The following is a 15,155-nucleotide window of genomic DNA, read 5'->3' on the forward strand; positions in this document are numbered from 1 at the left end:
AAATTATGGTAACTGAATATAATAGAATACTGTGGGACTGTAAGTATGACCAAAGAGAAATTCAGAGAAACTTGAATGATAATCACAGCTACAAAAGACTAATGATAAAATATGTTTCTCACCTCTAGTTATGAACTTGAGGTGCAAAATGATACATACATTTTCAGACATGGCCAATGTGTAGATTTATTTTGCTTAACTATGGTCCTTTGTTACAAAAAAAAAAAGGTTTTTATTTGGGAGAGGGTAAGGGAAAGAGGGAGCACTATTAAGAGGAAAGGAGGAAGTAGTGATAGTAATATCAAAAAAAAGAAAAGAAGGAAACAAAGAAAAGAATATGAATAAAATTCTAAAAACACACAGGAGAGAGCAGAAAGAATTTCAAAAGCAGGGCAATGTTAGAACTACCAAGTTAAATTTAAAATTACCTTTAAAAGAAACAGATGCCTATAAAAGAGATTTATGTTTTTGTATGTAATCCTTTTTTTCTATTCTTTATCTAAGATGTTCATGTTCATTGATGTTTGTCAATTCCATAATAAGAAAAAAAATAAGCCAAACAGATCTGTAGATATCCCTGCCAAGGGGAAAAATCTGTAAGCATGAACAGAAGATTTTTTTCAATGGAAAAAAAAATTTTGCTGAATTTAACTGAACATAAGAAACAGCACAGGAATCATTTTTTTGGTCTCTTTACAATTGATAGTACTACTCATAATAACAGACCTATAATATTTTGACACTACGATTGTTACTTTAGATTTTGTTTTCTTTTATGAACTTAATGTCTTATATATTACAGAAATTAACTAAGCAACAAAATTATTTTCTTTGAACACTGCTTACCCGCAACTCTACTTCTTTGCCAAGTAAATCATAGAGAGATGCTCCTTTTGATGTGATTTCAGAAGCAAGCTGCCTAGCTGCTTTCAAATCTGCAATCTGGAATTTTTTTTTAAAAAAGCAGAAACTTCAGAGACATCCTACATTAGGTAGGTGGTTTGAAAATTAAAAATACATATAATTAGAATGTTAACAATAAGCCTGACTTTTTGTCAGCAAAATCTTCAGTTTCCCACAGCTGTCCACACCCTGTCATCTGGATCAAAGCTGTTGGGGGTTAGTAGCAGGAGGAAAACCAGGTATCTTTCCAAGACAATCTGAGGAGCATAATGCTAGAAGCTAGCTTATGTACTCCGAAGTAAAAGGAATGCTGAAAGGCCTTCCAATATCCCTACCTGCCCAGTTGTCTGAGTAAAAATCCTGTGCTGGGGATATGGGCAGACAATTAAGGAGGTCCCCTTCTTCTGAACCTGCTTCACTTCTCCAGTTTCCCCTCTCCCCAGTCTCTTCTGGAGAAAATGCTTTTGAAACCAATAAAAGGCTAATTACAATTGTCTGTCTCTTTCTGTTCTTTATATATCTATTCCCAAATCTCTACTCTACATCACATAGGCAATAGCTGGAAGTTGGGGGAAGAGGATAAGGAAATCTATGTTAGGTTTGGAGGATTCAGCATAGGTCTTAGAGAAGCTTTCAAGGAGCTACTTGGATTATTTCTACACTGAATAAAAAGGCAATTAGTAGGACAAGAGAAGACTATTAAGAGAATAGAGATTAGGAGATGAGAAATAAAAGGGTGTTACTGGAGCTAGTCCATCCCAAGTAAACATTTCCTTAGAAATACAACTAAGAGGCCTAGCTCACCTTTAGATAGAATTTTAGATTACAAAGCACTTTCCTCACAGAAACACTAAAGCTGACAGGTCATTTTTATTATCTGCATTTTTCATTAAAGGTAACTGAGGCTCAGAGTGGTGAAAAGGCCTGTCCACAATAATAAAGTTATTAAGTGGCAGATGTGAAACTCATATCCAGGTCTCTTTTCTCTAAAATAAGTACCCTCCCCACTAACATCAAAGTGCCCACAGCGATAAGTCTGTTCCAGAAAAATTCATTTCTAAGGCTGAGATACAGCTTTATCTGCATCCTCTTCCCTGAGCATATGTTCCCTCATCCTTCTGCCTTTAAACCTCAGCCTTTGTAAGATGGTTAAAACAATCGTTTTTTACCCTTATTTTACAATGAGAAAACTGAGGCTCAGAGCAGGTGATTTTGCCATAGTGACAACAATAATGAGAGCTGACTTTTATATAATACTTTAAAGTTTATAAAATGTCTTCCATATAGTATCTTTAATAAGTTGAAGCTCAAACCCACGTTGTCTGACTCCAAATACAATGCTTTTCCCATTGAACATTGTAGGTGCTTTTAATAATTGTTTCTTGAATGAATGAGTGAATGAAACAAATAATCTTACTGTATACCTGCAAGAATATATATTTGCCTTACCTTTGAGCCAAGATCAAATTTGAACTTGCTAATATCTTCCTCTCCTATTTCAGAGCCTTCCATTCCTTTGGTTTTCATGGCATTGTAAAGGACAGATGTGATTTTCAATAGTTCCTTTACTGCATATCCATCTGCTTGATACAGTTTCTTAGTGTTAAGTTTTATATGAGCTTTGGTGGCCTATTTTTAGAAGGAAAAAAATCAGGTTCCTTCCATGTAATGTCCATAAAAGTCCTATGTGAACAACTTGTAAAATGTCTAGGTTAAAAGGAGAACTTCCAAGAGCAGATTAACATTATACTATGTTACTATAATAATAATCATACAAGGCAAAACAAAATAGACTAAGACTAGAAAATGCTACAGAAAATCTAGATAACCCTGAGGTTTCAACTCATATTCAGCAAATAAGCAATGTCAAAGGATGAGAGTGGTGGAGGGGATTTTGGCAAAACAAGCACACTAATGTATGGTTAGTGGAGCTGCGAGTTGGTACAACCATGCTGGAAAGCAATCTGTAATTATGCAAATGAAGTGACTAAAAGGTCTATACTCTTTTATCTAGATATTCCAGTGTTAAGCATATGCCCCAAGATGCTTAATGACAAAAAGCAAGGATCAACATACACTAAAATATTAATAGCAGCTCTTTTTTGTGGTAGCAAAGAATTATAAACAAAACAGAAGCCTATATAGATTAGGGCAAGCGGGGAGCTTGAGCTAGCTCAGAGAGTCAATTGTTAAATTTTCAGGGTGAGCATTACACCTTGGAAATTGACAAATGCTACAAATCAGGACTTGATTTTATTTTTCGTAGACTGTCTAGACTTAAGTGATGGAGAAAATGTCAATAATGCAAATTAAACTTAAAAGTATTTCAGGCTTTTTTTTTCCATTGAGGCAGCTATTGAACATTTACCAGCACATTACTAGGCATGACCAAGCAAAATGTAGTACATAAATATGGTGAAATACTGTGTTGTAAGAAACAATGAGCACGATGAATACAGAGAAGCATGGAAAGACTTATATGACTTACAAAGCCAGGAAAACAATAAACACAATTACTATAACAATGTAAATAGGAAGAACTGAGACACAACAATCAAAACTGAATACTGCAAAATTATGTAGCAAACAAACTTGTCTCTAAAGAAGAGATATGGGAAGATACTCTCCACAAGCCACTACCCTCCTCTGCCATCCTCCCCTGATCTTTAGGGGTCCATAGGAACAGAACACTGCAAATGTCACACTTTTTAATGTGTTGATTGGTTTTGCTGAATTTGTTTTCTCTTCTTCCTCTTTTTAATTCTTTGTTATAAGTGGCATGACTCTCTAGGTAGAGGTTAGAAAGAAGAGATAACAAGGGGAGACAGATGTAGGTGATATAAAAACAAAAGGGTTTTTAAAAAAATATTTTAAAGGAAAAACTACAGGAAAGCATCTGAAATCAGCTTTAGTTAGGGGTCTCCCATTCTTAATTCCCTTAATTCTTACTATGAAAACTATGAACTAACCATGAATTGTGCAATCGCTTTAACGAAGAAAACTCGATCTTGCTCTGATTCAACATCAGAAGGAATGTCAGTCTGAGGCTCATACCTATTGACAGGAAAAAGACACAAATAAACAGGTAGAAAGAAGATATACCGAATGGATCACGCAAAGCTGACACATTTGGTAAGCAAAAAATAGTCAATGCACATATTTCCTCATTCTTAGCAGAATGAGCAAGAGTAAAGAATATATTCAATGCCAAGGCTTCAACATGACCTATGTGAACAGACCAAGAAATAAAAGAAATTCCAAAATGAAAGTTTTGGCTCAGTGTACAAAGCAAAACAGATACCTTATTCATATCTCAAATTTAGTTTTAAGTCTCCCAAATATCAATTAGTAGGCAATTCTTGACCCAGAGATAAATCAAACTAGGAATGATAATATATTTACAAAGACAATGACAGAATTTGTTGGCATTAACTTTCTCATTCTTCTTGATGGATCTTTTTTTTTTTTTGGTAGGGCAATTGGGATTAAGTGACTTGTCCAAAGTCACATGGCTAGTTTTCATGTTAAGTGTTTGAAGCCAGACTTGAACTCAGGTCCTCCTGACTCCAGGGCCGGTGCTCTATTCACTGCCTCACCTAGCCTCCCCTCTTCTTGATGCATCTTAACAGATATTTCACACAAAGGCAAATCCAAATTATTACTGTAACAGTACCTATAATAATTATAGCTTCAAGATAGATTTCTTACAAGTGTATTCTTTATGTGGTTGGATGTCCAGTCTGAGACATGTAGAGCAGACTAAGAAAAATTTTGGGGGTCAATGTATTTTCCTCTCTTATACCCTTCATAATAAATTCTGTCAATTTTTAGTTAATGATCCCATTAAACTCTAATTTCACTAAGCTCTTCTATATGCCCCACAACAATATCTGTGAAAGCAACCATTTCTACAAAGTTCATTAATAAAATCTAGCAATCAAGTTCAACTAATTAACAAAGTACTAACCTCTTTACAAGCCAGAGAAGCACTTCAGATACAAGCCCAAAGTTTGGCGTGCGAAAATTCTCCATAGAGATGTGTCGGGGATATCCCAGGGCCCTCATCATTTCTGTAAAATCTATTCAATAGCATAAAATATGATCTAATCAGCTCTATATTTTCAGGTATTTATCTAATCTATGATTATCTAGGATCCTAAGATTCCATTCTTTGAACCTTTTGGTTATTTCAGTTTTGTGGTTGATAAGACTCCCAGTTGGAAAGAAAGAGGAGATAAAACTCAGAACAATTATTCTGGCTACTGTTTAAAAATCTCATAAAGTTTGGTGGTAAAAGAGATTGTCAATTAATTAAAATAAGGCTTGGTGAATTAACTATGAATTTAATTTACTACTACAATCACTATCTCCTTTTATTATTAAAAAATGGCTAACTGGCTATCCTTTCTTTTTAACTCAACTTTAGTTAACAGGGGATTAGTTGAACTCCCAGGGCAATATTTAGATTATTAATCAAATTAAGAAAGTGTGTTTCAGGTCCTACCTTCATATACATTGTGTAATTTGGTGTGACTGAAGGGGGAATAGAGAAAGTCTTCCCCAAATACATAAAACACTGGAAAGATATGAGATGATGACCAAGAATTATAAACTTTGTTTCTATGCTATGACAAATGCCTACTAATTTAACTATTATTTTGCTTACTATTTTCATGTCAGAATTCTTACATTAAATCTATAATAAATGATATTGTATAGCACTGAACAGTTTACAAAGCACCCTAGCATCTCACTTAATAATAACAGCTAATATAGACAGACAGTGCTTTATGTTCACAAAGTGCTTTACAGAAAACCCTTTTCAGGTAAGGAGAAAGTGTAATATGAATTGTCTGTAGTCAGATAGCTAGCAGGTCTCAGAGGTGGGATTTCAACCTAGGTCTCCTGACTCCAAATGCTCTTTCTTCTACATCAGTTTGTCTCCTTAGAGTCTCAAAAACACTTGTGAAGTAGTCAGAGAAGACATTGTTATATTCATTTTATAGATAAGGAATCTTTTGGGGTTCCTAATCTACAAAATGAAGTGTCCAGAAAGGTTTGGTAATTGTCTAAAGTTGGTTAACTCAGACAGTTAAATTATGAGTCAGCAATCAAATCAAGGTCTTTGCAACTCCAAAACCAATCCTCTTGTCGAATCATGGTGTCCCACAAATGCAAAGCAATGCCCAGTAATCTTTCTACAACCCTCTTGCCAGGTATCTCTACCTTTTCCCCCTCTAATACCACCTAACAAAGTTGGCCCCAGGTAAAATTATAGAAAAGTGAATCTTCTGTCCCACCTTGTAGCCTTCAGCTTCTGGGCCTACTACCTGTTATTCCCAAGAAAAGTTGCAAGAAGGAATGCAAAAAAGCCAATGTGGACTGATGATGTCTTTTCCAGATACATTCACATTTTAAAAGTGAATAAAGGAAAATGTCTAAGGATATGCAAATGCAAATTTCAAAGGGAAGCCATCCAATCTATGAAATGCACATTAAAAAAATTCTAAGTTTCTACCTTCCACTAGTCAGATTGGGAAAGTTGACAAAAAACAAAAGATGACACATGTTGAACAGGTTGTGAGAAAACAGAAACATTGATGCTCTTGCTGGTGGAGTGCAGTCATTGTGGAAAGTAATCTGCAATTATCCTAAAAAAGTTACTTAACTATTCATGCCTTTTGACCTAATGATACCATACCACTACTAGGCCTATACTCCAAAGATCAAAGAAAGAGAAGATCCTATGTTGGGGGCGAAGACCTTCAGGCCAGGCACCCTTCCTCCCCTCCCCCCCCAAAGCCACACCCCCAGTACCATGCCACGTGAATCTGCAGACCACAGAGTGTTTCGGCACCAGGTGTCCTAACCACAAAATGTTTCAACATTTGTTTACAAGAATTCCTCTCCCCGCCCACTTCTTCAAAGAGTATATAAGTCCTGTTTACCAGCAATAAAGAGCTTCATCAGACCTTAAAACAAACTCGCTTGGTCTCTCTCCTTCTTTCCCACCCATTCCTTTGCAGGCTGGGTCCTCCTCGGCCCCACGAATAACTTGGTCCCGCAGGACGGGACAATCCTATATGTAAAAATAATATTTATATCAGCTTTTATCTTGTGGTGGCAAGGAACTAGAAAATATGGTGGTGCCTATCAACTGGAAAATGACTGAACAAATCATGGAATATGGTAATGGATTGTGCCACAAGAAATGAAGAGATAGTTTCAAAAAAATGTGGGAAGATTTGTATGATCTGATGCAGAGTGAAATTAACAGAATCAGGAGAACAATTTATACCATATTGTCAATACTGTAAAAATAAAAGATTATGTGAAAATGGCAGAACAAGTTGTGGTAAATGATTGAAATGGAATACTATTGTACTATAAGAAATGACGAGCAGGATCATTTCAGAAAAACCTGGGAAGATTCACATGAACTGATGCAAAGTGAAGTAAGCAGAACCAGAGACTGTTACTGTATACAGTAACAGCAATATTTTAAGATGATCAACTGTGAATGACTTAGTCATTCATTCTCAGCAATACAATGATCAGAGACAATTCCAAAGGATTCTGATGAAAAAATCTATCCATATCTAGAGAAAGAACCGAAATCTGAATGCAGATCAAAGCATACTATTTTTCACTTTTTTTCTATGTCTTCTTTTACATCATGACTAACATGGAAATGTTTTGTATGACTGTACATGTATAATCTATATAAAAATGTACTGTACATGTATAATATATAAAAATGTTACTGTCTCAGGGAGAGAGGGGAAGAAAGGAAAGAATTTGGAACTCAAAATTTTAAAATAAAAAAAATTTTTTTTTTGCTTTTTTGGAGGGCAATTGGGGTTAAATAACTTGCCCAAGGCTACACGGCTTTTAAATAACATTAAAAGTTATTCTTACATGTAATTGAGGAAAAAAAACTTATTTTAAAAAATGAACAATTTTGAAAGACTTAAAAACTATATTCAACACAGCAATCAACCATGACATCCAGAGGATGCTTAAAAATGAATGCCACCCAACTCATGAAAGAGAGCGAGATCACCCCCTCCAATATGCAGAATAAAACATGCATTTTTTTTATATGGCCAATATAGGTATTTGTTTTGCCAGACTAAGTTTATTTGTTATAAGGGTTTTGTATTTTATTTTCAGTGGAGGAAGGAGAAATGGAAGGTATAAAAAATGCTTGATAATTGAAAAAAAAAGTGATAAATATCTTAATTTTTTTTAAAAAGTGAGTGAAGGAAAATCCTACTGCTTAACCCCATAAAGTGAATCTTTAGGGGAGAATTTCAGGTAATGGTCCCTAAGTGAGGAATATATGTAGTGAAGACACTTACTAATGTTTCTAAAGTCTTATCAAATAGGGATTACTGTGCCACAGTGAAGCAAACCCTGTCCCAAACCTTTAGACCGAGCTCTACCGCTAACTTTTTATGTGATTTAAACAAGGCACTTTCCCTCTCTAAGTCTCAGTTTCCTCCTCTGTAAAATAAATGGATGGCATATGTAATCTATAAGGCTTATTCCAGGTTTATTATGATTACCATCATCCTCCCTCAACTAAAATCTTCTTATGCTATGTAGATGATCCTGGGTCCTCAAAAGCTAAATTAATGGAACATAAGTTCTGGCAGATCCTATCAAACTGTAAAGGCTTGTGGGAGGTTGGGGGACACCAGGAAGGAAGTTGGGGGACAGGGGAAGGAAAGTTGGGGGACACCAGCTTAACTAAGATTAAAAAGACTCATGCTTCGGGTATAGCTCAGCCTGATCTCCCTTGGTGAACCATAAGACTGAAGGTCAAATAAGGAGACAATGATTAAAAAGAAAATGCTAGCTTAGGAAGCCTCATGCTGTAAAAGTGAATCCTGGAACAAAAATTGTTGTTTTAAATAGGAATGCCTCATATCTAGGTTGTATAAGTTACACATCCAACAAGCAACTTTGTGCAGCAGTTGAGGATAGAAAACTAATACCTTTCAGAGAAGAGAGAAATGTAGAGGAAAAGGTAAATCAAACAGGGAGAAAAGGTGGAGAGGGGTTTCTGGGAAAATATTCGGAATTCAACTAGCAGATTTGTTATCAGGATGAGAAAATACTTTCTTGAGTAGGGACAGGAAAGGAGATGTAACCAAATAATACAATTGTTAAGAAATCTGTTTGACCTAAGACAGCAGTGTTGAAGTAACCATAAAGAGAAAGCTACAGGTATCCTATATAAAGACATTTTCTACTTAGAAGGAGAGTTGGTGGAAGGAGAGAGTTGGTAATGATGGGATTTAGGGAGGAGATGGGCTGGGGAAGAAGTGAAGGAGGAAGAGGGAAAAGGAGCATTAATAGAGAGGCAGGACTAAAAAAAACTGGATGATCCCATCTACTTTACTGTATCACTGCATTGCTTATTATATTTTATTTCTCCAGAAGGCTGGTCACCAGATGAATTTTGGGGACTAAGGCACTAAAATAAAATAACATTTCCTTAGGGTGCAAAAGGGGGTGGTAACCTGCATTGGTGGAGATAATACCTCCGCTAATAAGGTCTTGGGTCTTTTGAAGTTCTGTAATACCATCTTAAAACATTTCCAAAGGTCCATGATTTCACAGGGATGGATACTCTTTCCACCCACAAAGACTGCAATCTCTTCAGCCTTAAGGTGTTTATGAGCCCCCCAAAAAGGAAAAATTTCCACTTGGTGTCCCCCTTTCCGATGAGAGCCTGCCTAACCTGGGCTGGTCTTTGGGGTCTATGGGCCAAGCCTTACGGGAATCCTTTCCAGTAGTATTCTGCGCCCCCGCCTGCGCTAAGAAGTGTTGGATTAAGGACGATTAAATAGGAGGCAGGCCCTTCGTGAGCCCGGGCTCTGCTCACGTAGTCGGCGATCCCTCCTCCCCCTCTCCCTCTTCCTCCCGCCCCCGGCCCCCAGACAAGAGGCCTGGGACGTGAGGGCCGCAGCGAGGCGGCCACCCCGATAAGGGCATCTTCATGAGGAAGGATCGGCCTCAGCCCGGCCCTCCTCCTCTCCGGAGAGCCCCGGACTCGGCTCACAGCGACGGAGAAGCCGAGACGGCTGCCGCTGGACTGCGGGGTCCAGGAGCGGCCTCCTCAGCCTCGAGCAGCCATGATCCACGGCTCCCTCCCCGGGGAAAAAGAGCATGGCCCAGGCCGGGGGCTGGGGGGGCAGCCTTACTCCTTAGGTCTCGGAAAGACATGACTGGTGATCCGATCGTCGGTGATCTCAGTCCGACCCTGAAACATGGAGATCCTGAAACTTGAGTCTTTAGAGACCATCCATCGAGCCGGGAAGGAAGGAGGCTTGGCTCCGACCGTCGCTATGGCAACCACCAACGGAAGCCCTCAACGTCTACTGGCTGGGGCCAAACGTAAGCGAATGCGACGGTGTGCGCATGCGCGGAGGGTTAACGTCATTCTCGGAATCTAGAGCTGGCAGTTGGTGGGCTTTGTGTCAGTTTCTGGATGTGAGTTAAGCAGCCTCTCCTCGCCCGAACTAGGCACCTGAGGCTGTTTCCTCAACCTTCAGCTAGAAGGAAGAGAATGCCTGTATTAAGAGGAGGGCAGGGGAAAGCCTATTCCAGGTAATCCTGCAGAAGTGTCATAACATCCCAAACACACACTTATGATATATATATATATAATTTTATTTATATGTATATACACATATAAACATATAATAAGTATTTACATGTAAATAAATCTGTATTCAAGGCATAATATTTGTGCGTATAATATAACTGTATAATAAATGTATGCATGTAGATGTGTATATAAACACAAGCAATAAATGAATATATGTATATATACACATGTTCATTTATTTACATGTATATACCCACACCCCTCCTACACACACACACATTAGGAGGGGAGGGGAAGCTTCCCCCTTTGGGAGCTACTAAAACCAAACTTAATCCTCCTTATTCTTCATTATGAGTATCAGCCATCAAGTATTAAGTGCCTACTAAGTTCATAAGAACCTGGGTCGTAAGATCTATGCACCAAGGTAAACTGGATGTGAAGGAGATGGAAAGATTAAACATTGAAATCTTGGGCATCAGTGAACTTAAGTGGATAGGAACCAGTGAATTTAACCCATATGATCACTATATATGCTACTACTATGGGCAAAAAACCTTTAGAAGAAATGGAGTAGCCCTGATAGTCAAAAGTGTGAGAAAAGCAGTAGTGGGGTATAATCTCAAAAATGACCAAATGCTATCTGTTTGAATCCAAGGCAAACTGTTCAGCATCACAGTAATACAAGTCTATGCTTCAACTACTGATACTGGAGAGGCCAAAGTTGATCAGTTATATGATGACCTACAACATCTTATAGAAATAACATCAAAAAGTATGCCACATTCATTACAGGGGATTGGAATGCTAAAGAAGGAAATAAAAAGATAATTGTAATAGCAGGCAAGTGTGGCCTTAAAATACAAGATGAAGCAGAACAGAGACTAATAGAGTTTTGTCAAGACCTACACATGGACATCACCAAATGGTCGATATAGAAATATGGAAACCACACTGATTATGCAAACAAAGGTGAAGGTCCATACAGTCACTTAAAACAATATCTGGAGCTGACTATAGCTCAGATCATGAGCTTCTTATTGCAAAATAAGACTTAAATTGAAGAAAGTAGGGAAAAACATCAAACCATATAAGTATGACCCAAATAATATACCTTATGAATATGGAAGTGATGAATAGCTGTAAGGGATTAGATATGGATAGAGGTTTGAAACATTGTACAGGAAGTAACAACAAAACCATTCCAAAGAAAATGCAAAATAACTGTCTGATGAGGCTTTACAAATAGCTGAGGAAGAAGGAAAGAGAAAGAGAAAAGAAAAAGGGTAAGCTATATCCAACTGAATGCAGAATTCCAGAGAAGAGTAAGGAGAGATAAGCTCTTAAATAAGCAATACAAAGAAATAGAAGAAAACAATAGAATGGGAAAGACAAAAGAAAAGACTTCAAGAAAATCAGAGATATGAAGGGAAAGTTTTATGCAAAAAACAGTCATGATAAAAGATAAAAATAGTAGCAATTTAACAGAAGCAGAAGATATTAAGAAAAGGTGGCAAGAATACACAAAAGAACTACACAAGAAAAAACTTAACATAATGATGTGTTTGTTGATCTAGAGCCAAACATCCTGGAGAATGAAGTCAAATGGATCTTAGGAAACATTGCTAACCACAAGGCCATTGGAGGTGACAGAATTCCAGCTGAGTTATTTAAAACCCTAAAAGATGATGCTGTTAAAGTGCTGCACTCAATATGCCAACAAATTTGAAAAACATAGCAGTGGCCACTGGATTAGAAAAGATAGGTTTATGTCCCAATCCTAAAGAAAGACAATGCCAAGGAATATTCAAATTACTGAATAATTGTGCTTATTCACACTCCACAAAGGTTGTACTTAAGATTCTTCAGGCTAGGCTTCAACAATGTGTGAACCAAGAATTACCAGAAAAGCAGACTGGTTTTCAAAGAGACAGAGGAACTATAGACCAAATTGCCAACATTTGCTGGATTGTCGAAAAAGTAAGGTGGTTCCAGAAAAAGAAAAACAAAACAAAACATCTACTTCTGCTTCATTGATTACTAAAGCATATGACTATGTAGAACACAAGAAAAATGGGAAAGTCCTCAGAGAGATGGGAATACCAGATCATCTTACTTGTCTGTTGACAAACCTGTATTTGGGCAAAGAAGCAACAGTTAGAACCAAAAATGGAACAACTGATTGGTTTAAGATTGGAAAAGGAGTAAGACAATGCTGTCATTATTGTCACTTTATTTATTTAACTTATATGCAGAGTCCTTCATGTGAAATGTCAGGCTGGATGAATCAAAAGCTGGAATTAAGGTTTCCAGGAGAAATATCAACAATCTCAGATATGCAGAGGATGCCACTCTGATGGCAGCAGTAAGGAGGAATTAAGTAGCCTCTTGATGAAGGTAAAAGAAAAGAGTGTAAAAGCTGGCTTGAAGCTTAACATAAAAAAAAAAAAACTAAGATCATAGAAACTAGTCCCACAACTTCCTGGCAAATACAGGGAAAAGAAATGGAAGCAGTGTCAGATTTTTTTCTTGGTCTCAAAGATCAGTGTAGATAGGGACTGCAGTCCTGAAATTAAAAGATTGTTTGTTGGAAGGAAAACCATGGCAAATACAAACAGCATACTAAAAAGCAAATATATCACCTTGGTGACAAAGTTCCATATAGTCAAAACTCTGGTTTTTCCAGTAGCAATGGCTGATTGTTAAGAGCTGGACTTTGGGGCTGCTAGGTGGTGCAGTGAGTAAAGCGCTGGCCTTGGAATCGGGAGGACCTGAGTTTGTTTCTGGCCTCAGACACTTAACACCCACACAAAAAACTAGCTGTGTAACCTTGGGCAAGTTACTTAACCCCAATTGCCTTCCAAAAGGCAAAAAAAAAAAAAGCTGAACTTTAAGGAAATCTGTGAACCAGAGAATCAACACTTTTGAATTGTGGTGCTGAAGAAGATGTTTGAGAATCCTTTGGACAGCAAGGAGGTCAAATCAGTCAATACTTTAATTAATTCAGGCTATTCAACTGGAAGGTCAAATACTAAAACTGAAGCTTAAATACTCTGACCATATAATGAGAAGACAGGACTCATTGGAAAAGACCCTGCTGTTGGAAAAGATTGGGGGTGGCAGAGGATAAGATAGATAGATAGTATCATGGAAACAACAAACATGAACTTGGACTTCAAGAGATAGTGGAGGATAGATAGAAGGGCCTGGTGCACTGTGGTACATGGAGTCAAGCAGAGACAGACCCAACTGAACAGCAAGAACAATGTGCCAGGCACTGTGCTAAATGGAGTACATATGGGGGGGGCTAGTCTTTAGTACTTTATTTTCAACTCTTCCCCTACCTCTTTCTCTGGTCATTTCTCCTGTTCAATTTTTTTTACTTTTCTGAGCCTTGGAATTTTAGTGAAGATTTTGAATGAACCGGTCCCTACATCTGGCTTCTTGGGCTTTTCCCCCGTCTTAGGGATTATATTATTGTGATGATTACACATTGGTATGATTTTCATTGTTTCCCTCCTTCCCTGCCCCCCCAGGAGAACAATTTGTGAACCCTGTTGGAAGAAGAACACACTGGTGTTAATTAAAAAAAATCTTTTTAAACATTGGTGTTTAATTTTGTGTTTTTGTTTTTCCCAACAGAACAGTTTGTGAATCCTATTGGAGAGTTTCTTATATTTTGCTTTGGCTGTTTTACCTCCCAGCTCTGGAACTCACAGTTGTTGTTGTTGCTGTTTTTGCCTTTTTTTTTTTGGAGGGGGGAGGGCAGAGCAATTGGGGTTAAGTGACTTGCCCAAGGTCACACAGCTAGGTTAAATGTCTGAGGCTGGATTTGAACTCAAGTCCTCCTGACTCCAGGGCCTATTCACAGCACCACCTAGCCACCCCATTGTTGCTATTTCTAATCTTTTTCCATATAGATCATATTTTTTCTATGCACAGATAATTTTATTTTGTTTCTAAATTATATACTAGGATTATTTTTTCAGGTAATATTCCAGGAAAGCCCTCTTTTTTCTTTACTGGGTATTTTTTTTTCCAGACACAGTTTTTCATACGCTGTCAGTTGCTAGCATGAAAATATTGTTATGCTGTGTCTGCTGCTGAAATTTATTGATGTGCTATGTCTTTATAAATAAGTTTTAAATGCCTACTTTACATGCAATAATTTTTTATATGTTGGTACATGAAAAAAACTTATTGGTGACTTTTCATGATTTGGAATACATTGTCGCTTTGATATTGTATAATTACACACAATATATTTGTTGCACAGAGCTTTGTTTTTATAGTGCATGCTTTTATATCTTGAATTAATATTTTGGAGGTATTGATGATGTCATACATGGCACAATCTTTTAAAAGTATGAACAGTTGAGTTGTCACATTTTGTGGCCATAGATCATAGCGATCTCTTAGTTGTAGATGTAGACCCAGATCTTAAATATATATTTTAAACTATTTCATTGTAATGTGAAAAGTTTAGAAAGTTGCATAGTTAAAACTACTAACAAAAAAAGCAAGGAAACAATGCAGGAAGTTTTTCTGGTAAAATTTGAGGTACTGAACATGAATGTTTACCTGGAAAACTGATAATAGGAAGTAATATATGGTAGATATCTAGTAGTCCACTCCT

At 37.2% G+C, this 15,155-nt stretch overlaps 1 protein-coding gene across 4 annotated transcripts in view; it reads right to left on the reverse strand.

Moving 5' to 3' along the window:
- Positions 1-10,279, reverse strand: part of CLUAP1 (clusterin associated protein 1) — a 52,061-nt gene extending 41,782 nt beyond the window's left edge. Inside the window, exons 1-6 of one of the 4 annotated variants that reach the window (XM_069106673.1) lie at positions 10,116-10,257; positions 6,852-6,982; positions 4,871-4,982; positions 3,873-3,957; positions 2,353-2,532; positions 847-942 (exon numbers count right to left, since the gene is read on the reverse strand). In XM_069106673.1, coding sequence (XP_068962774.1) covers positions 847-942; positions 2,353-2,532; positions 3,873-3,957; positions 4,871-4,982; positions 6,852-6,870 — 492 coding nt within the window. In that variant the 5' untranslated portion in view covers positions 6,871-6,982; positions 10,116-10,257. Of the gene's footprint in view, positions 1-846; positions 943-2,352; positions 2,533-3,872; positions 3,958-4,870; positions 4,983-6,851; positions 6,983-10,115 lie in introns of all 4 variants that reach the window. The other 3 variants (XM_069106664.1, XM_069106683.1, XM_069106693.1) reach the window with 3 other exon arrangements.
- Positions 10,280-15,155: the final 4,876 nt, after the last annotated feature.

The sequence above is a fragment of the Petaurus breviceps genome, unplaced genomic scaffold (genome assembly GCF_028583685.1).
Source record: "Petaurus breviceps papuanus isolate PSGF00001 unplaced genomic scaffold, PetGlider_PUasm1.0 138, whole genome shotgun sequence".
Taxonomy (NCBI): domain Eukaryota; kingdom Metazoa; phylum Chordata; class Mammalia; order Diprotodontia; family Petauridae; genus Petaurus; species Petaurus breviceps.